At 40.0% G+C, this 27,872-nt stretch overlaps 4 protein-coding genes across 8 annotated transcripts; 2 read left to right on the top strand and 2 right to left on the bottom strand.

Annotated features, from left to right (window-relative positions):
• Window positions 1–111: 111 nt before the first annotated feature.
• helt (helt bHLH transcription factor) lies at window positions 112–6,541 on the bottom strand. 2 transcript variants are annotated; one of them, XM_062478550.1, is made up of 4 exons: window positions 6,195–6,541; window positions 1,061–1,165; window positions 812–908; window positions 112–697 (listed from the first exon to the last, which is right to left on the bottom strand). In XM_062478550.1, exons 2-4 carry the CDS (start codon window positions 1,076–1,078, stop codon window positions 222–224), a joined length of 591 nt encoding a protein of 196 aa, XP_062334534.1. In that variant the 5' UTR covers window positions 1,079–1,165; window positions 6,195–6,541; the 3' UTR covers window positions 112–221. The 2 variants fall into 2 exon arrangements, with proteins under 2 accessions (XP_062334534.1, XP_062334533.1); XM_062478549.1 differs by lacking the exon at window positions 6,195–6,541 and adding an exon at window positions 1,796–1,935.
• On the top strand, window positions 5,114–19,238 carry acsl1a (acyl-CoA synthetase long chain family member 1a). 4 transcript variants are annotated; one of them, XM_062478545.1, is made up of 21 exons: window positions 5,114–5,266; window positions 12,023–12,233; window positions 12,374–12,488; window positions 12,721–12,785; window positions 13,032–13,133; window positions 13,413–13,512; window positions 13,659–13,834; window positions 14,171–14,203; window positions 14,302–14,353; window positions 14,438–14,511; window positions 14,769–14,846; window positions 15,201–15,335; window positions 15,479–15,613; window positions 15,842–15,937; window positions 16,296–16,368; window positions 16,534–16,622; window positions 16,770–16,886; window positions 17,049–17,192; window positions 17,416–17,517; window positions 17,626–17,697; window positions 17,806–19,238. In XM_062478545.1, the coding sequence occupies exons 2-21, from the start codon at window positions 12,039–12,041 to the stop codon at window positions 17,944–17,946; spliced, it is 2,094 nt and encodes a 697-aa protein (XP_062334529.1). In that variant the 5' UTR covers window positions 5,114–5,266; window positions 12,023–12,038; the 3' UTR covers window positions 17,947–19,238. The 4 variants fall into 4 exon arrangements, with proteins under 4 accessions (XP_062334529.1, XP_062334528.1, XP_062334527.1 ...); XM_062478544.1 differs by lacking the exons at window positions 5,114–5,266; window positions 14,769–14,846 and adding exons at window positions 10,631–10,763; window positions 14,890–14,967; XM_062478543.1 differs by lacking the exon at window positions 5,114–5,266 and adding an exon at window positions 10,631–10,763.
• primpol (primase and polymerase (DNA-directed)) lies at window positions 18,751–24,044 on the bottom strand. Its single transcript, XM_062478547.1, has 13 exons — window positions 23,896–24,044; window positions 23,258–23,449; window positions 22,927–23,018; window positions 22,698–22,836; window positions 22,364–22,511; window positions 21,976–22,224; window positions 21,651–21,813; window positions 21,447–21,535; window positions 21,239–21,325; window positions 21,047–21,155; window positions 20,833–20,909; window positions 20,201–20,247; window positions 18,751–20,059 (listed from the first exon to the last, which is right to left on the bottom strand). Exons 2-13 carry the CDS (start codon window positions 23,429–23,431, stop codon window positions 19,817–19,819), a joined length of 1,617 nt encoding a protein of 538 aa, XP_062334531.1. The 5' UTR covers window positions 23,432–23,449; window positions 23,896–24,044; the 3' UTR covers window positions 18,751–19,816.
• On the top strand, window positions 23,993–27,872 carry casp3a (caspase 3, apoptosis-related cysteine peptidase a). Its single transcript, XM_062478548.1, has 7 exons — window positions 23,993–24,029; window positions 24,516–24,621; window positions 25,014–25,153; window positions 25,382–25,510; window positions 25,903–26,078; window positions 26,350–26,467; window positions 26,767–27,872. The coding sequence occupies exons 2-7, from the start codon at window positions 24,557–24,559 to the stop codon at window positions 26,994–26,996; spliced, it is 858 nt and encodes a 285-aa protein (XP_062334532.1). The 5' UTR covers window positions 23,993–24,029; window positions 24,516–24,556; the 3' UTR covers window positions 26,997–27,872.

The raw sequence follows: 27,872 nt of genomic DNA, 5'->3' as shown, positions 1-27,872 counted from the left end.
CTTAAGTTTAATATGACTGTGAGCGATCCATTCACATGTAATACTACAGCTATTATCTTAATAAAATCAACATGGACGAGATAGACTAGAAAAATGACATGGAAAATGATATAATATCTGTTGAAAAGAAATATTTATTTCATTCAAATATTCACATTCAGCTGTTTCATTACATAAGCTAGTCTACATAAATAACGACAATTTATAAACGCTGATAATATTTACAAAGCATGTTGCGCAGTGTGCAAACTGAACGCATTCGCATGTGAGTGGCCAATAAAGTTGAAATAGTGATGGTCAAGTCCCTGCACGGGCGACAAGTAGCCGCCATGCTGTTGCGTCGGAGAGGATAATGGCACTGTTGGATACGTGATAGTGGGACTGCGCCCTGAGGTGTGCCATGGGAAATGTCCCGGTGGGCTCTGCTGGAACATGGATTCACAGGGGCTAAGGCTCTGGTGTTCCGGGGATGAGTGCAACTGGCCCAGAAAATCTGCGGGGTCCGGCAGAGTTCCCACGGATCCGAAGATGGGCTCAGTGACTGCCCGGGATTTAGACTGGAGGAAAGCTATAATCCGCGCGTACTTGATGTCTTTGGTTTCTACCCTCTCCTCTGTGGTGAGGTAGTGCACCAGGTTCTTCATACATTCGTGATAGCCGTAGTGGAAGTAGTTCGCGAACTCTGCGAGCAGTTCACCTGAATTAAGTAAAGATAGGTATGATTAGCACAGCATGCTTACCATCATTTACGAGACTTTGTGTGGTGCTGAGATGTAGGTGCTGTTATGTGCGCAAAATAACGAAGGCCTACCTTTTTCTCTTCCACGGGGAAAGTCTGCGGAGTGGAGCGCACGTAGATACTGCACAGTCATCTCCAGAATTTCTGCCTTCTCAAGTTTCCCCGAGTTCTATCAATCCAAACGGAAACACATGTAAAAACTTTGCCCTGTGGTCATAACCACAAACAATCAAACCAATAAACAACGTCAAGACGCTTAAAACATCCTACTACAACGCCACAACATCTCATTAAAATGTGTATGTAAAAGAAGAAGCCTACCTGTTTAGCAAGAGCCATTGGGACAGTTTTTCCAAGTTCGTTGAGGCAGCGGTTGATTCGGTCCCGTCGCCTTTTTTCTATCACTTTGTGGGAAATTGGAGTTCTCTGTGAAGTTGAGAACGCACAACGGGTTAGTAAAATACACTTAAAGTGGGCTACAGTAGCCTATACCTAACGCGAATTCAGATTAAACAAATTCCCCTCTTACAGAGATATGTGTATGAGAGGAAAAAGACAGCACAAATATATTAAATTAGTACTACAGCGTATAGTAGTGCGCCTTGGTGCATCCGTGGTGAGTTACATAGTTGTGGATTAGATATCAGATCGTGGTGCGCTGCGCTTTGGTGCACCCGTGCGCAACTGGTCTAGCAGTACTACTTTATTGGCACGGAGTCTTGTTTCCCATGCATAAGCGGAGTAGGTTAAGATACAGGATCACATATATTTGTCAATTAAGTGACTATTGCAACATAATTATTTAAAGAAGCCTATGAATGATAAATGATAAAATTATGACAAATGATAACTCAACGCGGTTGTCGAGATCCTTTTCGTGTTTCTAAACTCAGAAAATCATCCATGGCAGAGAAGCCAACATTTGCAGATAACAAAATATCAAACTAACACTCAAAATAGGTAGCTATGTTCTATGTAAATTCATTCATTCAGCCATGTAAATTCATTATATGTACACACTATCGTTTCGCAAGAGCGCGCGGAAAGAGCGCATACCTTTCTGTCCTTCATTTTGGATGCCATTGGGTGAAAAAGTTTTGATACAAAAATGTTTCAATGAAGACGCGGAGAGTCGTGGAGTTCTACTGACTTACTAGAAAGACTGAACACTGAGTGGGAGCATTCCCCTTTATAGAGCAATCATCCCTGCGTGCTGGCCATTCATGGTGTAAATTATTCCACAGGATAATAGGCAAGCTTTCGTTAAATGTGTGCATTAAGGATCAGTAAAAGAAATAGTAAAAACCTGAAGCCATGGGCTCACAGGGGGGCAAACCTGCTTTGTTAATCCACGTGGCTGTTCAAAAGACACGTGATTACTTTTAGAATATTATTTGCATAGTAACAACCCAGGCGGGAAATGTGAACTGAGCGTTGGGTTCGCCCTATCCAACAGGGCGCAGTGCGCGCAGTGAAAACAAAGCCGCCGAAAAAAGAACCCTCTTTCTTCCAATTCGCGTTTCTCACACGATCGCCTGTTTACAAATCCCAGCAAGCGATCTTAACTTTCATCCAAGCCTCGTCCGATTTTTAAGGCCTGTCCAGTGTCATTAGAGTAATTAAGTAAGCCTTTAATAGGCTGTTCCGCCGAGTTCAGGGGAGATCTTTGGAGACTGAGTCCCCCCCGTTTGTTCTCAGCGTTTCTCACACGACTTGGTGACACGTTCATCTTTTATGAGAGATGGCAAGCTTTTTGTTTACATTCTTTATTTTTTGAGTCTTCGGCAGGTGTATGATTAGCCCTGGCACACGAGCGTCGCCTGCGTCACGGACAGCGTCTCCAGCCATCTTTGGCACACGAGGGTTACCCACAACTGGCGACTCTTTGGAGAGGCTCAATTTGTATCCTATTATCCTATAAGAAAATGTCTATTCAGTCGAGAGAATAGTTTTCATTGGCCTAAATTTTAATAATGCTGTGGAAGAATAGAGAAGAGAAATAAAGAATAATCCAGCTGGCGTGAGCACGCATTATTCCCCGTCACCTGCAAGATGGATAGCCTGGAGACCTCTATTCATTTGCCTAATTTCGGTCAACTTAACAAACTTTAGGAGAAATTATTCTGGCATTGTTGTGAAGGGTGAAGCTTTCTGATCGAATTAACAGCATGTTTTGATCCGGTAAATGTCATTAGAAAGAAAGAAACAATCGCGTTTAAAGAGGCCTGGGTAACGCGCCAAGTGGAGACGCCAAAGCGCATACTTCACAAAGGGGTCTAGTAAATGCCACAGGGGACTTTTGTACCCTCACATTGCTTAGGTTTTCCTCAACAAAGGGCATTATTTTATACTTGAATACATTTCATACAACAATTGTCTGTTTTCTTCAAACATATTTTCACAGCAAGGTTAACAACAGGTTTATTGTGTATGCTTCGTCTCACAGATTCAAACCGGTCTTCATGCGCCAAAATAGTTTGTTCATCTGCTTTTGGGGGGAACGTTTTAATCTTGAATGTTTCGCAAGGTTTTGATTTAATTGATCTTGTGTGCAACGTTGGAGGGAGGAAAATTGAATAAAAGGAGTAGAATAAAAAAATAAAACGCTTCTATGGACATCTAGAGCGTTAGAGACTTTACATCATAGAGAAACGCGTAAGCGAAAAGGCTATGGGCATTAAATACCATTACATTTATTGTGGATGTTAGAAGGTTTTATGAGACATGTTTTCTCTTGAAATACGGTCAACAAACATATTATTAAGTTTGATGCAATGTTTGTGACTTAATGGTGACAAAATCTCAAACAAAATGACGTTATAGCCGTGCGTCCTGGGTTCTTGGGTTATAGGCCTAGTCTCTCAAATAAGACAGTTATTCCCTGTACTATTGTGTTTACAGTATATAATAGTTAGGTAAATACGTTTTAAATTATGGTAAGTTTACGTTTTATGTTCGCTCATAAATTGATTATTTGGGATCTTGGCGTGTCAACTACTTGCAAGCCACAGGTTACCACGGTATGAGTACTGCAATCATCAAACATAAGGATAATCCTATTTTGCCCATATTTGTACCTGATTGTAGAGGTTAAATGAGCAGTTTAAGCAATTAGCAATGATTATAAAATTATACTGCAATCTTCAACAAGGCCTTATGTTTGTTCTAGCCTATACCACCTTTACATTTGCAAAATTATAATAAATATAATAATAGTAATAAAAACCGTCAAATGTTTTGGAAAAAGTGTCAAATAGATCATGGGGTAGGAATGTTTTTTAAATGTTTCTTTTTCTTCAGAATTCCAGAATTTAGTGGTTGAGCTACAAACATTATATGTTTATAATATAAGTAAATAACTTTCCATTATAGCAAGCTGCAGATGTATAAGACTTGTACTTGCATAGCCTGCATATCATCTACAATGTAAAAGTACAGTGTATCTCCTAACGGCGTAAATATGTTATCTTAAATAGCTGAAATGCCCCTTTCATATAAAAACTTTTCAGTATAAATTACGTTTCAACCATGAGACGCATTGTGTTCTGACCCACGATGACCTCTACCGGTCCCAGACACAGCCCTTAGCTTGGGGCGCCACCCTCTGTTTGAGCCGTAGTTCACACGGTGCTTATTGTATAAGGAGATATCCTGGAAATGACTTGATTGAAGCCAAGATTAAAGACAGTGGAAGACAATTTTTGTATTTTTTGTTTTGCCATTGATTAGGCTATTTGTCTCTTTTGGGTTGTCCAAGGCGAGAGTTAATTGTCTATAGCAAATGAGGTGTCATAACCGTTTTAAGCTAATCAACCATATCAGGCAACAAACCTGATCAATTTAGTTTCTGATAATTCTAAAATATAGTAGGCCCTATGACAGCAACATTTTGTTTACCCATGGACAAACTGGCTAAAAGTAGGAAAACTAAAGTCTGCTTTGTTCGTCTCGGTAAAAATACTAAATTACATTTAACCTAGGCCTACTGTCAATAAGCTATGTGTCGGCTAGTCTACCATGACAAACATTCTACCAAAATGTGGGCAAATATTGTAATTCGGATTTTTAATTTGGATGAGGGTACGATAGAAATTGCAGACCTCTAGAGTGCGCTATTGGTTTGATATCAGGAGATGGGTTTAAAAAGTTACTGAGTATGTATAATTTTTGTAAAATGTAAAAACATTTATTTGTTGTATATATTAATATTTTTGATGTTTCTGCAGATTTATTATTGTAATGGCCAGACTTTGATTATTAAATAAATGAATACATAATACATAAACTCCGGTGCGTGCACCGCCCATCCACGAAAAAACAAGGGGACCCCAGGAACCAAAACGTTCGTTCTCAAAGTTATGCATAAAGTGATGATAGCTTTAGCCAATGACAAAACGTCTCTCAAAGTGTAGCGTATGTGCACAAATATTGTAGGGCAGTCCCTATTGGCTTATTGGTCACTAAATGACGAGTATTGTTGGAATCTTCAAGATTCAGACGTTTACTTGTTGGAGCTGCCTGCGTCAGGTTAGTTGGCTAATTCAAGAAAAAATGGGTGTTTTCAATTTCATTTTTACATTTGAGTGCGTGTTTTGTAAATGGCTGTTCGAATTTTAGTGTGTGCGTTGGCTAAATGCATGTTTTGGCGTCTAGAAACTAGCGCTTTCCAGAGCGTTTCACTTACAAGAAGTGATTGGCAGGATTGTACAAAATGAAATATTTCGTAATATAGGCTAGCCTACATCAGAGGCTATAGTCGTGTGCATGTCCATGTCCTTGTTGTCGTGCTATGTTTGTTATTACAGACGTACACACGTAAGTTCCTGTTCTTCAGTAGCCTGAACCTTTGTATTTGGTGAATCAACACGTAGTCAGATATGGTTGTGGAACACCATTTTCTTCCTTACACCGCCAAGTATTTTAAACTTACCGTTACTGTCTGGAGATGATAGCAATACAAAAGGTCATAGTATGCAACAGTGAAAAGAGCCACACCAACTTTGTTTAGAATCGGTTTATTAGCGTGATGCGTGCTTTCTAAAAGTGCTGAAAGGGCCCTATTGTTAGTTAATTAGACAATATTGTAACCAATTTAAATAGTGTTGCCATTGTGGAGGTTGTGTTTTGGCCGGTACAGGAATTAAATCTTTAAAATGTGTTTAGTTTGGCTTTGGCTACAAATGGCTTTTTTCAATATATGCAGATTGGAAGTAGATCATTTCTCAATCCAACACCATCTAGACCTATACTATGAACACGAAAGTATCTCTTAACCTTTTCCACATTTTGTTTTGTCATAGGTCTACTACGGAAATGGTTTAGCCTACATGTTCTTCAATCTACTCACAACACCCCATAATGACTTACCAGAAATGTGTTTACAGATTGTTTGAAAAACACAAAACAATGAAAAACATTGACATAATAAATGAGACCCTTTCCTCATGAAGCTCACAAGTTTATGCTGCAACCACCATGCTTCACCGTTGGGATAGTATTCGCCTGTCGATGATCAATGTCTGGTTTTCTCCAGACGTGACACTTGGCCTTAGTTTGCAATGGTTCCGTCTTGGTTTCAACAAACCAGTGAATCATGTTGATTCATTGTCTTGAGTCTTTATAGGTTTCTTTTGGCAAACGCCTTGTGGGCTGTGCCTTTATGCTTGCTGTTTGTCTGGCTGCTCTAAGAAAAAGGGCTGCTTTGTAGAGTACTGTAAGATTGTTGTTCTTCTGTAAGGTTCTCGACAGAAATCCTCTGGACTTCTATCACAGTGATATTCAGGTTCTTGGTTACTTGAGTTTGTTGGCTAACCAAGTTTGCGTGATGTTTTCAGACCTCTATCTGTTTAAAAAAGAAATGGAGCCCTGTGGGATTTGCAAAGTTCAAAATATGCAAAAATGTGTTTTAACGGAAGGAAAGTCCATCCATCCATTATTTTGTGACTTGTTCTTGCGTAGCTTGCTCAAGTATTATTTGCACCTGTACAGGTGTTTACTATGAACCAGTTTTTCCTTCTGTGTATTACTGTGCAAACGTATTTAAGTACACTTAGGCCTAGCGCTTTAATTGGAGTCTTCAGAGTCCGGAAAATGTGAAGTGACATTTCTGGGAGACAGTCTTTTGGTTTTGATCTGAAACGATCTAACGATTTGATTTGCCGTATTGTACTTTCAATCATTGATTTTGTGCACTTGATCTATCCCATCCTCCTATTTTTCCCCTCCCTTCCTCCTTGCACCAAGGGCATACTGTAGTCGCACCTATCCATAGCTTGCTTGTCAAGAGTTAATAGCAAGATTCGGTTTCAGGTGTCAGCTAGCAAGCCATTCTTTATTTACACAACATTTACCATTCAACTATGGTATTGGTCCACCCACTCAAACAGGTAGGTTTAATCACCACCTGTGCTTCCTGGTGAGGTTGTAGAAGGTGAAACTGTTGGACAACCACTGTGGTGGTGGTTACAATTTGTCAAAAATTATAAATTCATGACTACTCATGTCATATGCAAGGTACACCTGTTTGATAAATGATATATTGAAGCTTTTATTGGGATGAAAAGTATGTGGACACTGGTCAACAATGAATTCATTAGCCTAACTGATCCTTGTTTGAAACGACAGTCAGTTGTGGAAATTCCTTAACGTTGGCCTCTAGTCAGAGGTCATACGAAGAATGTATTCAACATGTCTGAACACGTCACAACCCTAAATAGTTTTCTTGTATAGTAAGAGACTGGCTGGCTAGTCACTTAGTATAATACACACAGTATTATGTGAGAGAGAATTGTGTTGTTCAGATCCAGTTATTAGAACAAAAGCACAATGTTGACATGTATCTAAAGGCTGAGAATTTTTCAGATCAAAACAGTGACATTGTCTAAGTTAGCTGACAGGAAAAAGCATAGCAGCTTTTTGTGTTTGTGAAAGAAGACTGTTGACAGTATTGACATGTCTGCTGTAATTGTGGATCACCTGCGTGGAGTCTAATGAGCACATGAGACTGGTGTTTTGTGTGGAGGTTATGCTAGCTAATGATGTGGTGGGAGATGGAAGTAGGGGTGTCTGCAGTGCACGCGACCTTTGCTCCAATTTTCAGCCCATCCCCCTTCTGCAGTTGTCATGTGACTAGCAGTATTTTATTTCAGGGTCACTGCATATGGCCACAGTCATTGCGTTCCTCTTCAAGGTCAGGCTTTGTGTCCGAAGGCAGGGTGTGTGAATTGTGTATATGGAAAGAGTTGTGTGATGATGGGGATGGGGGTGGGTAGGGAGCAGGGTAAAGGAGGACACTGGTGCAGCTAGCCATTCGTTACTGGGAGCATGGCTGACTTGACCCATTGATGGCCACTGAACTCCCTTACCCTTCACCCACTTTCTGACAATTTGCTGGTCACCTGTGGTCCATTGTTTGTGAGGTTCAAAAGGATTTTGCCCACCTTGCTAAAGCATTTGGTATATGTAGGGCAATTGATATTTATAAAATATTCTAAAGTAAATGTTATTTGACAGAGCCTTCTATTTAAAGAGCCTTTCCCTCAATGGATCTATTCACCGACTAGTGAATTATGTATGCTGTACAGGCAGACAGTGTATATGAGTTGATACAGGGTCTAATGGTCTCCAGTGACAATGCATTAATGGCGACATAGATGCAGCTTGTCAAAAAATATTGTGGATTTAATTAACACACCATATACTTTAGTTCATCTGAGGGGAGGGAGTTTCCTTGCACCTATCAAGAAAACAAATAAAAGGAAAGAAAACAATAATTATTAGGCTAGTATCAGAGTGGACCTGCATGCTAATCTACTACGATTTTCACAAATTAAACTAATAAATTGACAGATCCGTACACTTTCACGACACTGAATCCTAATTTACAACCCTTGAGCTGACAATCTCTTTAACTTTACTTCAATTTACTGATTTAACATGCTGCCAATTATAACTTGTATGTTTATACAGACTGGGTCTGTGTTGACCCCCCCCCTCCTTGTATTCTCTGTTTTGCAATGTGTGTGTGAAACAAAACAGTTGCCCCCCCCCCCCCCTTCTTTTTTTTGTCCCCAATGTCTTCTGTTCAGCTACTGAGTGGGGTGACCATTAGGCTGGCTCTGCCATTGGCTTGTCATCTATCCAGGCCAAGTATGGAGAGTTGGGGTTGGAGTGGTGGTGAGGGTTACCTTTCGCCTGGAAACACTCAGGGCAACCATGTGACATTCTGTGGCATGTCCCTGCTTGAAGCCAGCTGACACTCTTACATACATATGTTCACACACACACACACACACAATGTAAATGTAGTGTGCGGTGACTGTAAAGCTGCCTTTTAAAAAGGGGTTGGATTTAAGATGAAGTTCAATTCACAAATATGACAACCAAAACGGCACGTTATTGATGCAGTTTCCAAAGTCAAACTTTGTCAAAGTAATTTTACAGTGCTTATCTTAGAAGTAAAGACTATTTTGGGGCCTTTGATACATTTGAATGTCCTGATTACATCTGAAATGCACAGCTAAATGAGTGATTGCCTCACAGATTGGAACATGAGTCAGATTATGGCTTTGTGTCGACATTTTAAAACTTTTTTTTTTGCCTTCAGGTTTCCTTTTTTCTAACCCCAAATATGCTTTCAACTATTCAGTATGTTTGTCTAAAAGTAAAGAATTTTGCTTCCCTATTTGGCCTATTTGCGTAATTATCATTCAGGTTTGCACATGACAGTGTTGATGTCTAACAGAATCAGTTGAGAGAATAAATGATAACTGAAATGTGTAATCATGACAAGTCAGTCTGTTTTAATATGCAGATTGATGCTCAGGACTTCCAGAAAGATATGTCATAATATCATAAGTATATGTTTATAAGTGGTAGACCTGAAGTACATTGGGCACATGGTTAAAAAAAAAAGTAGAATTTGAAGTTGTATAGTGATTAAACAAAAGAAGATATACCCTTGGTCTGTAACTGATTACTGTAAATATGAGTCATGGGAGTGGCTCTCAGTTTTGTAAGTTAAAACCAGATTCAATGTTTATTTTGGCTTTTGAGAGCTAGGCCTGTTTTAGGGCTAGATTGTCAGTAAGCATATTGTACCTTTTTTCAAAATAAAATTCATGTTTAGTATCAACCCCAATCACAGGTAAAAAGGAAGCTAAGAAAGTATTGTGAACATCATTCATAGCCTAGACCAAGATACCAGAGTAGGTTGATTTTGTGTGCCTTTTTAGGTTGTAATATTTATGAAAATGTAATTTACAACTAAATGTGCAGCAAAAGCTTATGATTACATGTACATGATTTGCCTGTTGAGTCATTGAGTCAATTCTTCTGAAGGTGTAATGAAATCTTCTAATGTTGAAAAGGTATATAGGTGAAAGGTGACACATTAATAAAGTGGTACAAATTTCAGTTGCGTGCACACACTGGATGGAATGGAAACGTAGGTATGGAAGCTGAGATAAGGAGAGGGGGACATTCTGTGCCAAGTATTGTAAATATTGAACCATTTTCTTATTAGGTGTTTGCTTGTGGACCATGCTATCTTACGATACCCTTTTTCACATGAATGAACATACAGCAATATCTGATAATAATGATCATGATGGATTTATTAATGCCAACAGTGGAATCGACCGCTCATGTGGTGTTTACCTGTGAGAAGTATAAACATCATTCAACATAACTAAGGTTGCTGTATTTTTTTAAATCAAGGCTGATTCTCCGTTCATTATGACCCTGCCTGGTGATGAAGTAAACCCAAGTATGCCATATTTTGAAATCACTTATGAGACACAGACAGTATGCTGAAATACCAAATAAATATGGGTGTGGGGTGCATGCACTCCCTCTAGCAGAGTCCCAGATGAGTGACTGGGTGGAGAGAGAGAGCTCCTCACGTGTTCTTGTGTCTTATAAGGGGCGGTGCTCTGCTATTCATAGTATTGAGACCCACAAAGAGGTCTATTGGAGGTCATTTGAAGCCTCTGTGGAGGCGACTGGCTATATCGGCAGTTTGAAGGTAGTTAAATTACTTCACTTTGTGTAGACTAGTCGGTAGGTTTTATGTAACTATTATATTATTAATATAAAGAGTTATAGGTGGGATGATGTCTGTAGTAGGCTACATCTACATGCAGGTTCACTGAATTGTTTTAAAAGTGAGTTGTTTAGTGTTGCCATGCTATGAAGTGGTGAGTTTGATGTCCCAGTATTACTGTTTCCTGGGTTCCTGTAGAGTTTGCCATGTTTGTTACTAAATGGGACAGGAATAATCCATACGTGTTTAATTTTTTTGGTTTCATCCTTGTTGATGGACAGCAGGAAACTTGCTCTTGGATGATCTGGCAATTTCATACGTTTCGAAGCTACACTGTTCAGGCCTAACAAGGTTGTGTGTGTGATCTTTAAATGTAGTTTAGGTACTGGTAGGTACTCTAATCTAGTGCGTGGCAGATTTGGTACTCCTGGCATCAACAGTCAATTTTCCACTGAGTTATTCTGAACCACTGGGTTGCCTGTATAATAATAGAAAGCAGTTAGTAGGTAAGAAGTCAATTGTGAAGTCATTGATGTTTTCATTCGTATGACAAGCTTCAGGGATTAATGTTTTTTTAAGGGATTTAAGTCCTAAATCATGAGTAGACTACCTTATATTTCCTACTATCAGAAAATTACAAGTGGTATAAAATGTGCCAGTAATTTAAGATGTTGTTAAAATGTATTTGCCTTCAGTGTAAGGTGGACAACAAATAGTAACTGTTAATGTTTAACATATCAAAGCTTATTGTTGTTCATCCTGCAAATATTTACTGCAGTATATTTCCAAATCTATACTCTGGTTCTCCTTTTGTATTGTCAGACAGACTTTTCAAAGTGGCCTTATTTGCATGTCTTACTAGGATCACAATTTCTGGAGGAGGAGGAGGGGGGGGAGAAGTGGCAAGACGGGTTTACAGTCTCGATATCCATCGAGACCTGTGTTCAGTACCGGTTATGTTGTAGTATCATTTCCCTCAAAATATATTCATTGGGTGAATTCCTACTCTTGTTCCTATTCCGTAATTCTGTGTTACAGAATTGCCTCTAGGTTAGAGAGGTCTAGCTGATCCAAATAAGTACCAGAAATTACTATGGCAAATATAATCAATGACATGATAGGGAAGTGTAGGGGGGACATACATTCTTGTTAAGGAGTGAGGGGAAAAAGGTGAGTTGTCTGTAAATACTGTGAATAATAATAAAATACTGTAATCGTGCCACTTCCTTCCTGTTCGGCAGACGGCAGAGATACACCATGCAGGCTCAGGAGTTCCTGAGACATTTCCGGATGCCAGATCTAGATGAGTTCAGGCAGTATGTGCGCAGCCTGCCCACCAACACACTCCTTGGCATGGGGGCCTTGGCTGCCTTCAGCACCTACTTGTACGCCACTCGACCCAAAGCCCTCAAACCGCCCTGTGACCTGCACATGCAGTCGGTAGAGGTCCAGGTGAGCCCGTTTTTTTTCTTCCAGTTAGGCACAACAACCCGCAGACCTGTCACACTGACTTTTGTATTGTGTTTTTGTACCATTTAATGTCGTTTAAAACGTTTGGCAGATTGTGATGAATTACAGACGTTTTGTTGTAGGGTGGAGGGTTTGCAAGGAGGTCTGTGCTGAATGACGACGATAAGCACATGACTCATTACTACAGTGACGCGCAGACCATGTATGAAGTCTTCCTTCGAGGGATGAGGGTGTCAAGTGAGTACTACTTAATTTTATTTTAATTTAGTGTAATCAGCAAACTCGTTAATTTATTATGTATTTATTACGTCCTAGAAGCTGCAATTGTTACTTTAAACTGATTTTCATGTGTCTACCTGCATTTTGTTCTGAAAACATTTGACAGTTGGCGTGATTTCGCATGTTTGGACAGGTTTTTAGGAATTCGGTTGACATGTCAGTTCACGTCCATTTGTTCTTTGGTTTCCAGATGATGGACCCTGTCTAGGATCAAGAAAACCTAACCAGCCATATGAGTGGCTGTCATATCGTGTGGTAAGATCTGTGATCATTTTTATATATAGAGTGTGTATATATATATATATATATATATTTTTTTTTTTTAAGACCAAAAAACCCTTTTGTAGTACTTCACAAGACTCTCACCTCTGCTTTTACCAAATTAATTGTTCTTCATAAGAATGTCTGTTTTTGTTTCTTTTAATTAAATCAATCTCAATCAATATACCCAACTGGCCAAATTCAATATGAAACAATTGAGTGTCATCCATCTTTGTACAGGTGGCTGACAGAGCGGAGCATATTGGCTCTGCTCTCCTCCACAAAGGACACTCTCAAGATGGAGACAAGTACATTGGGATTTTTGCTCAGAACAGACCAGAGGTTTGAGATTAACTCACAAGAAACACTTGCCATTACTCCTTTCCTTTGTACGTTATCCTTCTACACTTCATTCCATATTGAGTCTTGTGCTCCGTTTCTTACTGCATGTCTCACCTTTTTATTTAGGTGACGGGGGGGGCGGTCTCTATCTTAATCTGTCTTAATAAACAGATCAGATAGATATCCCCCTCATGTTCGTCTAGACAGGAATCATGCAGACCGTGTATCATTGCATTCCTTGTGTTTAGTCTGTCTATATGTTTTGTATGTTACCTACAGTGGACCATTTCAGAGCTGGCGTGCTACACATACTCACTGGTGGCTGTTCCTCTGTATGACACACTGGGCACAGAAGCCATTGAATACATCATTGATAGAGGTACTTGGGCAAATGCAAAATTAATTTCCAAGGTCATAACCCCTGTCAACCAGACATTCTCCCTCGTGTTGCATGTCTGTGCCTAACGGCTGTTTCACAACCAAAATGCATAAAAAGAGCAATTGGTGTCTGTGTCATTTTCGCAGCCACCATCTCCACGGTGATCTGTGACATGCCGGACAAGGCGAAGCTGATCCTGGAGTGTGTGAGTGGGAAGGAGCACACAGTGAAGACCGTCATCCTCATGGAAGCCTTCGACTCAGACCTGGTGGTCCAAGGACAGAAGTCAGGCATCAGCATCCTGAGCCTGGCAGAGTTTGAGGTGAGAGTTGGGTTACAGTTAGCCTTGCAGTATAGAATGGTCTGTGGTTATATCCTTCCTTTAGTGTTTAGTGTAAGGGAGTCAGATGGCTGAGCGGTTAGGGAGTCGGGCTATTAATCAGAAGGTTGTTGGTTCGATTCCCGGCCGTGCCAAAATGACGTTGTGTCCTTGGGCAAGGCACGTCACCCTACTTGCCTCCGGGAGAATGTCCCTGTACTTACTGTAAGTCGCTCTGGATAAGAGCGTCTGCTAAATGTAAAAATGTAAATGTAAAATGTTTCACAGATTAATTTATAAAAACATGATGAGAATGTGATTTCTCGTTTGTCTCCCCAGGTCATTGGCAAGGCGAATCACCAGAAACCAATAGTGAGTATGACTTGCACTCACTCTCCTAAATTCTTTATTGGTTATGGACAAAGTATAAGATCTACTATACACATTGTGTGGTGTGTTTTCTGTTACAGCCTCCTAAACCAGAAGACCTGGGACTGATCTGCTATACCAGCGGAACTACAGGTGTGCCTTGAGGCCCTGGGAAGGACATTGTGTACATGGTATGATAAACTTCAGTATTTTAACTAACTGTTCTTTTCTCCACAGGAAACCCAAAGGGAGCCATGCTGACCCATCGCAACGTCATCTCCAACTGTGCTGCTTTTATTAGGATAACAGAGGTAAATCTGTTTCCTCAATCCGGGGGGGGACGGGGGGGGACAACTTCTGCTTTACATTCATTCCACAAAATGTCTACAGCTTTAGGACCTTTTGTTCCTTCCTTCTATACCAAACCTCCGGCTGACACATATTTCCACCCCCCCCCCCCCACTTCCCACAGTCATTAAATATTTCTTCCTTTCCTGTGTCCTCTCCCTCCTTCGTTTCTCCTCCTTATGCTTTCATCATGCCTTCATCATGCCTTCATGATCTTCAGGGCATACTTGAAACCAGCACCAACGATGTCCTTATTTCTTTCCTGCCTTTGGCCCATATGTTTGAGAGGGTTGTGGAGGTATGCTGCTGTTTGACCAGTGGGTGTCTTTGTTTCTTGACAGATACACTGCATGCTGAATCTCCACGACATTCACATGTCATATCTCCCTCTTGCACACATGTTTGAGAGGGTAGTGGAGGTACGTGACAGACACATCCTCACAACGTTAACAGAATAAAACCATAATCATGTCAAACTAACAAAAAACATATAAATGTGTTCTCTCATTTGCCGTTTATAAAACTGTATTTAACCAAATTATCAAATAACACTGCCCCCTTTGGGGCAAATTATGTAACTTTTAACATGCAATAAACACGTACTGGATACGTAAAACAGGAAGCTATGGTATAACCATCCTCTCCTCTCCAGGGTGTGGTCCTCATCCATGGGGGTAGGATTGGGTACTTTCAGGGTGATATTCGTCTCTTGATGGATGACCTGAAGACACTGCAGCCCACTGTCTTCCCAGTGGTCCCACGTCTGCTGAACCGCATGTTTGACAAGGTTACATTTTACATTCTTTGATTTGTTTAGCTAAATGCATTGAATCTGTATAATTTATTAGTCAAGGTGTGTCCAAATGTTTGAAACGAGTGACATTTAGTTGTGTATTGAGGTGAGCTCTCTCTCTCTGGCATGTTCCATAGGTCTTTGGGCAGGCTAACACATCGCTGAAGAGGTGGCTCTTAGACTTCGCCACCCGGAGGAAGGAGGCAGACATGAGGAACGGTGTCGTTCGAACAGATAGCCTGTGGGACAAACTCATCTTCAAAAAAGTCCAGGTAACGTTACAGTAGCTGGGAAATGCCATATTATAGGGCAAGCCAACTGATATTGCACGTATGAGTTTGCATGACAATGACGATTCACTCAAATCAATAATGCAGTAGTCATCTGTAGCTCTCAGTTTGTTATAATCGACAACCTTAAGGCTTGCATTTTCTGTCAAATGTGTGATCCGTTGATCGGGTACAGCTCCTTAAATTGGTGCATTTGTCTTGGTTCTCCAGGCTAGTCTGGGAGGGCGTGTCCGTCTAATGATCACAGGAGCAGCTCCCGTCTCTCCTACCGTCCTCACGTTCCTCAGGGCTGCTCTGGGTTGCCAGGTAACGAGAAGCATCATATTTTTTTCATTTTATAGTGACAGTTTAGACAGACAGGAAAGTCAGGGGAGAAAGACAGGATGACATGCAGCAAAGGGCCCAGGGGGATTTTAAACCCGGGCAGCTGTGGTAAGGCCTCGGCCCATGTGGTACGCTCAATTTTCTGATGAGCCGGGGAACCCAGGAACGTCTTCTAGAATGTTCTCCACAAAAATGTGTGGGGTTTTAATTTTCAAGCCAATCAAACACTGATGAACTAATACTGAACCAGTTTGTTTGCTGCAGCTTTGCATTTAAAAAGCTTGTTGTTGTTGTTGCATGTATTCTATTTTCATACAAAATGGTGCTTTCTGTCTTGCAGTTTTACGAAGGCTACGGCCAGACTGAGTGCACAGCTGGGTGTTCTATGTCGATGCCCGGGGACTGGACGGCAGGTAAGCCACACAGCTTAGTCAAGGCACGGTATATAATTTTTGCAGAGCCCAGTAATAATGCTCAGAGTTTCCATTTCCTGGATGATAGTTATTACACTCTCCCCTTTAAAAAGAAAATGTTAAACCAATTATAGCATTGCACAAAAACATCTCTTACGTGTTCAGGTCACGTGGGACCCCCACTGCCCTGTAATAGTATCAAGCTGGTGGATGTGACCGAAATGAACTACTTGGCTGTCAATGGAGAGGGAGAGGTTTGTGTGATGCCAAAACACCGGACATACCGGCTTTAAAAATGACATAATATGACTATAAAGTATACCATATCAAAATGGAATTTGAAAGAAATGGCATTGGAGTTAATTGATTGTCTTGTGTGTTCCCCCCCTCCCCCTCCACAGGTGTGTGTAAAGGGACCAAATGTTTTCCTGGGCTACCTAAAAGACCCAGAGAAAACGGTGGAGGCCATAGATGAGGATGGCTGGCTCCACACAGGCGATATCGGCAAGTGGCTACCGGTAAGACTCTGAGGACGAGCTGATGGGACTCGAATCATGAAAATATCTTGTCTTTACTTTCTATAACCCAATTGTGAATTATATATTTTAAGACCAATAGAATAACCTTAGCACCCCCTAGCAGAACATTTTGTTAGAATTAACACAGTTTTACCTTTGCAGAATGGTACTTTGAAGATTGTCGACAGAAAGAAGCACATCTTTAAACTGGCCCAAGGGGAGTACATTGCTCCAGAGAAAATTGAAAACATCTACACACGCAGTGACCCAGTGGCTCAAATATATGTCCACGGTGATAGCCTGCAGGTAAAAGACCAACTGCATCCTAAAATGTATATTGTGTATGTATGATGGCTACATGTAACAATTGTCCTTTTTGTGGACAAGGAAGGGTTTAGCTCAGTGGTTAAACATTTGACTGCAGATTCAAGAGGTTGAAGGTTCAAATCCCCCTGTACTGTACGTTGCTTTGCATAAAAGCGTCTGCTAAATGAATACGCTATTATATTACATTATTTTGTGTTTCCAGGCATGCTTAGTGGCCATAGTTGTGCCAGATCCTGACTTCCTACCAGGCTGGGCAAAGAGGAAAGGCATTGAAGGATCTTTTGATGAACTCTGCAAGAGCAAGGTTTGCTTGGTTTCACAATAAGTCACTGTTAACTTGGTGTTAATGTTTTCTTTTTCATATCAAAACCTTTTAATTTTGTGAAATAATATTTCATATTTTCCTTTCCAGGACTTGAAGAATGCTATTCTCGAAGATATTGTCAGGCTTGGTAAAGAAGCTGGGCTGAAGTCTTTTGAACAGGTGACTCTACCTTAAAAATTCCCTTTACTTGCTTAGAAGTGTTCTAGTCCTATCGGATGTTTTTACTAACATTCCTTCCACTTGCTTTTTGTTCTCCTTTCTTTGCAGGTGAGGGATATTGTGTTGCACACAGAAATGTTCTCCGTCCAAAATGGTCTCCTAACCCCCACCCTTAAGGCTAAGAGGGCCGACATCCGCAAACACTTCAAGGAGCAGATTGACACGCTCTACGCCAAGATCAAAATGTGAGGCAACTCTGTACACAGACCCCTAGTCAGGGAAGGTCACAATTTGGAGGTCATAGACAAAGCCAAACAGCACGCACAGAAAGGGAGAGACTTAAAGGGTTCATGCTTCATCTCTCTGCGTCTCTCTAATCTATTCATTTCTAGCGCAGTGGCCCATTTTTCATTTTGTTCTCTTGCTCACCCGTACAAATATTCTTTGATCAGGTCACCACCTTTTTGTGAGACTTTACTAATCACTCCAATGGAAGCAAAAAATATATACTTTTTGGGGGTTTGGTGTTAGTCCTCTTGTGGTACAGATTGTCAACTATCACAAACAGCCTTTCAATGTACTGTTTTTGCTATTTAAGTTGCTATTTAATATACTTTATAAATGTAACTGTAAATAGTTTATCTGTAGTTCAAGAAAGTGAAGTTATATGAAAGACAGGTGGATCAAGGTTTATTATTGTTGAGCTTTTGTTTATTCTGTATGTTGTATTAAAGAGCCACTCCAACATTTGTCAAGCCATGTAAACACATTGCCAACAGGCAGTGAGCACATTAAACAAATGTTAGTCTGATTAGTAATGGTGTTTATATGGTACAAACAAGTGCATGTACTCCCTCAAGTGTCCTTGACAATTTCAGTGGCCTCAAACTGCCAAATCGCACACAGCATGTATGCTACCTGTCATTTTTAATGCAGTTTCATATGGTTATCCAATGGCAAGTTGGCTACGATCTTATAAACCCCCAACTTGTCTGATAGGCGCATGCAGATGATCCTCTTCAAAGTGTGCCTTTCAATTTGGTGCATTCTGGGATGTAATGGTGTGGCCAAAGAAAAAGATTGGCCATGACAACTTCCAAGCTACTTGGATTGCCTATGACAAACCACGTTACAACATTTCTTTATGTGAATTGCAGAATGTGCTTTAAGAAATCAGGTTACGTCATTCATGTATAGGTGTGTGCCACCCCCCCGCTCGCTGGGTAATTGGGATTCTGTTTGTAGTACATTTGTTTCTAAATATGTTATTGCATATGGCCAACCACAAACTTCAATGTCATTTATTTAATCTGTTAATCTAAGTTAATGTTAATCTAAATTAAACAACCACTGTCTCGATTCACATCGATTGCAAATTGTCGGTTTGGCCTAGCCACTCTAATTATTAAAGATGGATGCCCACACTCCTATCCATACCCCTAGTAGGGGCAAGTGAATCTTGACTGGGCAAAAGTGTTTTGTACAGGAGAGAAGATCGATCTTTATACAACTCTATAGCATATAAACACTTGTTTCTCCAAGCTGTCTCTGGTTCCTTATTGTTGCACTTAAACAATCCCATTTTCTTTTTTTGATTTATTCATTATATAATGTCATGGTATTACATATACTCATACAATGCACAACTCATTTTCTGAACTGCTTTAATAAAGTGCATTAACAAAACCTGGTAAAGCTGGTCAATATAGTATATGGACAGTGTAATTTGTTGGTTTGGCTCCATTATGGCACATGATTTGAAATCTAACAATGGTTTTGAGGTGCATTGTCAGTTAATGTTTTGGGGCATTTCTACATCCAATAACACTTGATTTTTGGGAACTGAAGCTCTTTTTATACATGTTCACTTTATGAAAGCAATTGTCATGTTTTCCATACTGTCCCAGTGTTGTTTGAGATTAGTCCAATAATTTGTAATCCACTAAAATGGTGGTGAATATGAAAAGAGCTGTAATTCCTAAATACCCTACAATTAAAGCTGAGTTTGCACTTTAAAGTAATTGTTACATTTCAAATCCAATTAAAGGTAAAGAGTACAAATCGAAAACAAAACCGGGTCACAGCTCTAACCCTAACGGATTGTACTGTGTGCCCCTCATCAGACATTAGTCTTGGAGTCAAACTCTGCCATGCTCTGTAACAGTAGCTCGTCGGAAACTTCCTCTGTCGACTCTTTGCTCCTCTCAAAGTCTTCCATAGCCTCCAAAAAGGCAAAGTCATCAGGACAGTTGGCCCAGGCGTCAGGCTCTCTTGCATGGGGAACTGGTGCCTCTGATGCTCCAGTCTGACTGGGTTCAATGTTCCCCACATCGTCCATCAAGTAGGCCTGGTCCTCCTCGTCCTGTGTAAACACATTAAAGGTTATAATATGCAAACAGGTGTTCAAACACCATGCACAGAATCACCTTAATATGTGATCTGTGGTGTTGAACCAGTAAATCCTTCCGTATACATTCATGGTCATGTGATGTCAAATACTTACCATCGTCATGAGGTAACTGACACAGATCTCCTGAGGCAGTGGGTAACCTAAAAACAGTTTGGTTTGTAAAATGTGATCTGCTGGCTACCATATTATTCTACAACTAGAAAATTACACATTTCAGTACTTTATGCTGTTTGTGGAACCTATACATATAGGTGATAGGAACTATTGACTTATAAGGTTGTATCATTTATACCATGGCCTTGTTGAATTTTCTATATTGATTGTGTGCTTGCAGGGTTTTATCGACTAACATGAGTGACTACTGTTTCGTTAATGGCTTGTTCACTAGCCATAAATAGAAGCCAGAGTTTAGTTTACAGGGGTTCAGTGTTATGGAATATCACTGCTATTGTAAAATGAAATAAATTGTTCTCATGGAATGAAGTTTATCACTTAAACAGCATACAATTACTGTACAAAACAACCACAGCATCAGCAGTGCACTAGCACTTAGTTTTATTTGATTGACATGTAGTCGTGGTGCAGTATGAATCAAATAATCCCCTCCGATTCTGGATGTAAATGTGAACGATTTAAACACCCTTTGTGGAGTTGAACAACCCAAGGCTTTGTTTGAAATGAGAATATTATTATCCCTTACATACTGTTTTATTAACAGTGCTTACTTGAGGATCGAAAGTTTTTGCAAGCAGGATCATGACATTTTTGGTACCAGATTTCCTCCTTCAGGTCAACAATTATCCTGCAAGTTGTAAAGAGACAGCAATGTCAAAGCTATTAATTGGACAATTTATGGATAGTATCCCATCGCTTTAGAAGAGAGCCCTGAAAATAAAGTATCTATACTGTATGAAATACTTAATTATTCAGAGTACTCACATGATGTTGTTGCTCTTGTGAAACCTGTCCACATTGTGACACCATCGGTAGTTCAGGATGTCAAAGACGAGCAGGTGCTCTGACACAAAGTAGTTCCATCGTCTAATGGCTTTTGGGATCACATAAGGAATATTTAAACTCTATACTTAAGAGACAGGTATTTGTGTATGTTATTTTGTTTTGTCCACTCACCTCCTTGTATGCCCTCCTTCTTCACTATAGTTAGAACAAAGTTATCAACCTCTTGGAAGGGAGAGAACTGGTAGCCACCCAAACAGTCTAAGGAATATCAAACACACAGATATACTTACTTTTTCTAAGTATAATTTAAAGATTTTTAGGATATACTCTACATGAAACTAGTTTCAGTTTACTTTTTAAATAGTTGTTGTTGTCCTACCAGAGGTGCTCAATGTTCTTTGCTGACCACAGGGTTCCATGTTCTTCTTGCCTGGAGTATTAGAAGTAAGGATCTTTTGACCAATGAAACTGGAAACAAAAAGAAAAACAGCAATTCTGAATAAATGTATGAAAACTTGATATATCCAGTCAAGAAACTTGAGCCAGGTCAATAGTTTTATTCTGAAAAGATTAGAGGCTGTACCTCACATTGCTGATCAGCGAGGACAGAAACAGGCTCTCCTCAGCGGACACCTTCTTCTCGGGGTGGGCGACATATTTGTTGTCCTCAGCCACAGTGAACGCAGCGTTCTTCCCCATTTTGGATGACTTGTAGAGGCGGAAGTTTCTGTTTTTGGTGTATACACCTAGATGACAAGAAATCACCACGTTATAAATATATAGAAAAATATATATTATGTGAATAATAGTACCTGATTTATCAGTATTATTAGTATTATTTTCAGTCTACACGAAGATGTGTGTGATGTTACTTGATATAGGTAGGCTAGTCTTGAGATGTCCCCTACCAAGGTCCACAAAAATACAGTCCTGCCCGTCTTTGTTCTTAACCAGCAGGAAGCTGAGGTCTCGCTCTTCCTGTCTCCGCCTCTTGGCCTGTGGCCTGCTGTCCTCTTTGTGTGTTGTCTCTTCTAAAGCATGGATACTGCTGCCATTATTCCTGCTGTCTTCTGCAACATCCTCTGCGTCAATCTGCGTTTCCCTAACGTTCCTTTGTGTGCTCAAGACTGGTTGTAGAATTCCATTTATAAATTGACCTTTTAAAACAGAATTTAAGGGAAAGAAACCTATATTTCACATACATTTAGAAAATGACTGCCTTTATTATCTGGATAATCGTAATTATCTAGAATTTCAAAATGGCGGTAACTTTGTTTTCGATTAGAGATCACACACCAGCATGTATGTTGTCCTTAAAGGCTGCGTTTGGTAAAAGAAAGATGAGATGCCGACTGAATTTCTCCTCTGTACTGGAGTCGAGGTTCAAAACGTCAATTTCAGAGCACACAACCCCATACACTTCTTCCAGCTTCTCACATACATACTAACACAAACAGAGGAGACAAAATAGTGAAAAGAGAACATAAATATACTGTAAGTATAAACTACTCTATATTATCTGCTGCATTGACATCACTGAGAGTTTGAAGTGGTAACCACAGGACAATATATTGATTGTTAGTTTGTGTCAGAATTTAGATTAGAAAATGTCAAAATATTTCTATAAAACCTGGATTAGGGAGACCACCATAGCCTTTCCATCACAGCCTGTATTGGAGGGCTTATGGAACTCTAAGTCAAAGTACAGTTTGCACACAGCACCTTCTGGGATCACTTCATAGCAATGCATCAGAGATTGTCTATATGTTCTGAGGAAAGACAAAAATAGAAGTGTTAACAGATATTGCAGAAGGGCTATCAACAAACTGATATCCCCAACATGCAAGGTGACCCCTTACTTGTAGTAATGCCATAGCTCAATGTAACTGGTAACTAGGTAGATCCTCTGACCCATGGCCTGTTCTTTTTCCAGAGCAAATACATGTACATCCTTCAAAACAAAACGTTTAAGGTTTGGTGTCAGCACCATGAAATGCTATCAGTATCCAGCTATGCAAATGTGTGTGAAGGATTTCGGATGTTAAGGAACAGTCACCTGCTGCTGCACTAATTTTGCACAGGAATGCAATGGACCACTTTTGATTTAGGGAGAATCTTCTAAATTAGTACATGTACTTATCTGAATGGTCTAAAATGATAAGAGCGCATGTATAACACTTAACCTACTACCTCCTTACAACTGTTGGCAAAGTTGATGGCTAAGCTCTGACGGGGAAAGAGCTTCCAGATAGAAGACGGTTGCAATGGCCACAGTCGTGGTTTGTAAGGCAAGACCAGTGGAGCCAGGTTGAATGACTGAGCTAGAAGCTCAACCTTCTTCAGTCTATCTCCCCACCTGCTCATCCTGTAGCTGCTGCTAGCCTGACAGGAACAAAAACAAGACGGTATTGTCTATGGGGGCCTACCTACTAAAACTTTGAATTCATTACATTAAAGAAAATGCCTGGTCTAACTGACGCTTTTATGCTGCAGATCAGTAATGTAGCCTATTATTAATTGGCAGACATGCACTGATAGCATAATTAAAAATTATCATCGGTGTAACACCTTTTGAAATGTCTCTGGTTAAATGTTAACGTTAGATGAACGCGTTATACATTTTTTATCGACAACACGAATTGTGACATGCAATAGACTTTTCACACAACTTCTATTATTGACAACCCCAATAACAAAAGTCATGCAGACATTAAAGTAGGCAACTGTAGGCTATGACATCTGAACAGATCAGTACACGTTGACTGGCTCAATATCAAATATGAATATGAGTAATGAAAATATATAAGAGTTAAGACGAAAAATCTTACATTTCTTCAGCTTGCAAAACAGCGCGCGACTGATGTTTTTGTTGCCGCCAAAACATTACGTGTAAGTGGGCGCGTTCGGCTATTTCTCCAAGATAGCTGCAGTAATGTTCCCACGCAGAACACAGCAAGCGTTTGTGAGTAGGCCTAATAATATGCCTAATAATGATTTAACAGATACTGACTTGTATCCTTATACCCGAACAATTGTACAGAACTCTGTAGGACAGAATCATTTTAACTCGAGTCAGTCAGATCTGACTCGAGTTAAAATTTGGAAGTCAAGGAGTGGTCTTTTTGAAGATTAATGGTGACTCGTTTTTACTTATTTTAACGAGAGTACCTGTTCGGCGCATGTGCTACGAAATATGAGAAGTCAGCGGCTGTTAACAGTTAAATTATTTATTACTAAGAATACTGCACACAGTTGGCTCAAAAACGCCATTGCTAGCCCATGCAATCACGTGTTCCGTTCTTGTTTACTTTACCGACATCATAGCGATTGGTTTGTAGCAACAAAGAACCCGGAAGCCATGTGCAACAGCGTCGTACGGTTTTTCACGACTCAGTAAAGTAAAAGCTGTAATCATATGACTGTGACTTTACATCTGAAATTCTTTAAGGCGAAATATTGTATCCAGTTTTGTATCTTATCAACTGCACAATGGCAGCAAATAAGACAGGTTTCGGAGGAGACTGTATAGATGCCAGACGGGGCGATGGGCAAGAGTAAGTATTCTTTGTTGTCAATAGCTTCTTATATGTGCTCTATATTGCATTTTTTTTTTCATATTCAAAGTTGCCTAAATCAGTCATGTACACGAGACAAGAGTAGTAGTGTTTTATGCGTATTTCACTGAGCCCGTTATATAAAACATATCCGTAAATCCCCAAGACTTAATCAACCGGTTTGGCAATTCGAGTCGGCTTTAAACGGCATCTTTGCCTTATAAGGAATGGACTAAACAAGACCTGTTTAGCCTTCAGTACTGATGCTTATGTAACGTGTATTTACTTGTCTTGACAATAAGCAAACAGGATACACTCAAGCATACAGTAACTTAGCATATCTTTGCTTTTTACTTTGCTTAAACCTAAAGTTTTGTTTGATCTTCTTTTAGGGCAGAAATGGTCCCTAGCGCTTCAGGCCCCGTGGAGGTGGATGCCAAGTTGCAGGCCCATAGCTTCAGATACAGCCTTAACTACTCCAGCATTGGACAGTGTATCATCATCAACAATAAGAACTTTGATCGAACAACAGGTACCGTATGGCATGCCTCTACTGAGTTGACACGTAGCTAACTTTATTTATTTGTCTCTCATTTTTATGTAGCAAGTGCATAAGGCAATAATACTGTGTCCTTGGGCAAGGCACTTCACCCTACTTGCCTCGGGGGGAATGTCCCTGTACTTACTGTAAGTCGCTCTGGATAAGAGCGTCTGCTAAATGACTAAATGTAAATGTAATGTAATATATTTTTATGTCAAGGTATGAACCAACGCAACGGAACCGATGTGGATGCTGGCAATGCCATGAAAGTGTTTGGGAAGCTTGGATATAAAGTGAAAGTTTATAATGACCAGTCAGTGAACCAGATCACGCATGTTTTAAAAAGTGGTAAGCGTGCATACAAGTAATTACTTCTGACAGAAACCACACACTCCACATTCCATGGTGTATGCACAGTGTAGGTAAACATCTCCCACAAAGGAAAAAACATTTTAGACTGCAAGCATTTTCATTTAGTCCAGGTTAAGGATGTTAGTGTTGGTGTATGGATAGGAATACAATAATGTATTTGAAAAAGTCTTCTCCACACATATCTCTTGACCAAAATAGCTTTTGTTAAACATGTTTCTTTTTCATCTACCATTTCCCTGGTATTTAGACATTAGGCTTAGAAATGACATTAACAATTGCTTCCTAAGGGGTAATAATATTGATAATATTGATGACTAGTCTGTGAAGTTAATTCTAGGACTGCTTTATGATGCTTTTTATGTTTTCAGTTTCCATGGAAGACCACAGTGGTTCCGCCTCGTTTGTCTGTGTCCTTCTGAGCCATGGTGATGACGGAGTATTCTTCGGCACGGATGCCTCCGTGGAACTAAAAAGCTTGACGTCCCTCTTCAGGGGCGACCGCTGCCCTTCTCTTGTGGGCAAGCCCAAATTATTTTTCATCCAGGTATTGTGGGGATTTGTTTCTCCCCAGTTTGAATCATGAATAGTCAGGGGAGACAGGTGGCTGAGCGGTTAGGGAATTGGGCTAATAATCCAAAGGTTGCTGGTTCGATTCCCCGCCATGCAAAATTACATTGTGTCCTTGGGTAAGGCACTTCACCCTACTTGCCTCGGGGAGAATGTCCCTGTACTTTCTGTAAGTCACTCTTTTTTTAATGAATAGTGCTTTAACTTTGTGTTTGTAACATGGTGCTTGCTTTTTGTATTGTGAACAGGCTTGCCGAGGTACAGACCTTGATGTAGGTGTTCAGACTGATGGTCCCTCTGATGGGAACACGACAACTAGGATCCCGGTTGAAGCAGACTTCCTGTATGCGTACTCCACTGCTCCAGGTACTGGGTGCATCCCAGAGCTAAACATGTCTGCCTACCGTGTTCAAAATACTCACTCACTCTCTCTCTCATACTCACTCATACACATTTACTCACTCATTATCAATCAAACTATTACCACAAATTCAGTCACATTAAAATTCCCTATCCAAGTGCTTTGCTTCTGTACACATGTACATTAATTATATTTGATGTGTACTGTACCATATACTTTCGCCTCTCAAACACAAACAACTTTGCCTTGTCATTGTCATTCCAATGCTTTTACTGATTATAATATCCTCCTCAAACTACCACAGGCTACTACTCATGGAGGAACACTCAGACAGGCTCCTGGTTCATGCATTCATTGTGCGACATGATCAGCAAGTATGGAAAACAGCTGGAGATCCTTCATATCATGACACGGGTCAATCACAAGGTGGCAGTAGAGTTTGAGTCTGTATCAAACTCTCCAGGCTTTGATGCAAAGAAGCAGATTCCCTGTGTTGTATCAATGCTGACCAAAGAAATGTACTTCACTCCTTGAGGTTTTATGATCCAAACCGACGTGTAGGTTCTCAGGTCATGCTTCTGGGAGCAACCCATACTTTGAATATTATATGTTGTGTTGTCGTGTGTACAATAGCTAAAATATTCAAATGACGTTTTCTTTGATATGTGCTAGCCTTAATAAGCTCCTAAAAACCACATTGTGTGGTTGGTGTGTACATCTATTTTTTTTCCCACTATGTTAGCTTGCACAGAGCAATAGACTTATTTGTGAACAAGTCAGGGAATTGAAATGCTGATAAATACATTAAAACAGTTTTGTAAGACTAGTGAAAAGACAATCCAGATGTATTTACATTGATATAATTATGGATATTAATCTCTGGCAAAGCATCAGGATTTTTACAGTTAAGTACTTTCATAAGAAAAACATTTCATATGTTTTATTTCACACATAGATTATGTTACAATTGTAAGATGTACTGTGAGTGTTTTTGAATGCATGTTTACAATACAATTATTAATTGACCTAAACAGGAGTTTAATGATGATTCGAAAGGGCATTCCAAGAATTTGCATTAGCTGTGGATGGGGGACATGGGATCCTCAAAAATCTTTTGTTGTTGCACAAGATGGACACTGTGTCCCTTTAACGTGTTAAACATATGAATAGTCCTGCAACAGAAAAATCTGTCAAATGTGGTGAAAAAGGGATGTCTTATGCATGCAGAAGCTACTTCGGAGCAAACATTTGAATTCAAACTTATATTATTCAGTTAGGGTTAGTTTGTTCCAGTAATTTTGTTTTGAGCAAGAAACCACCCCCATCCCAAAAGAAAACTATATGAGCTGTGCTTGTCAGTGTCATAGTCTAAACCATACTTGAATACAAATAAATGTGTTTTCAAATGTT

The sequence above is a fragment of the Osmerus eperlanus genome, chromosome 14 (genome assembly GCF_963692335.1).
Source record: "Osmerus eperlanus chromosome 14, fOsmEpe2.1, whole genome shotgun sequence".
NCBI lineage: Eukaryota > Metazoa > Chordata > Actinopteri > Osmeriformes > Osmeridae > Osmerus > Osmerus eperlanus.
Note: the sequence above shows the minus strand (reverse complement) of the source record. Positions and strands in the feature narration are given on the sequence as shown.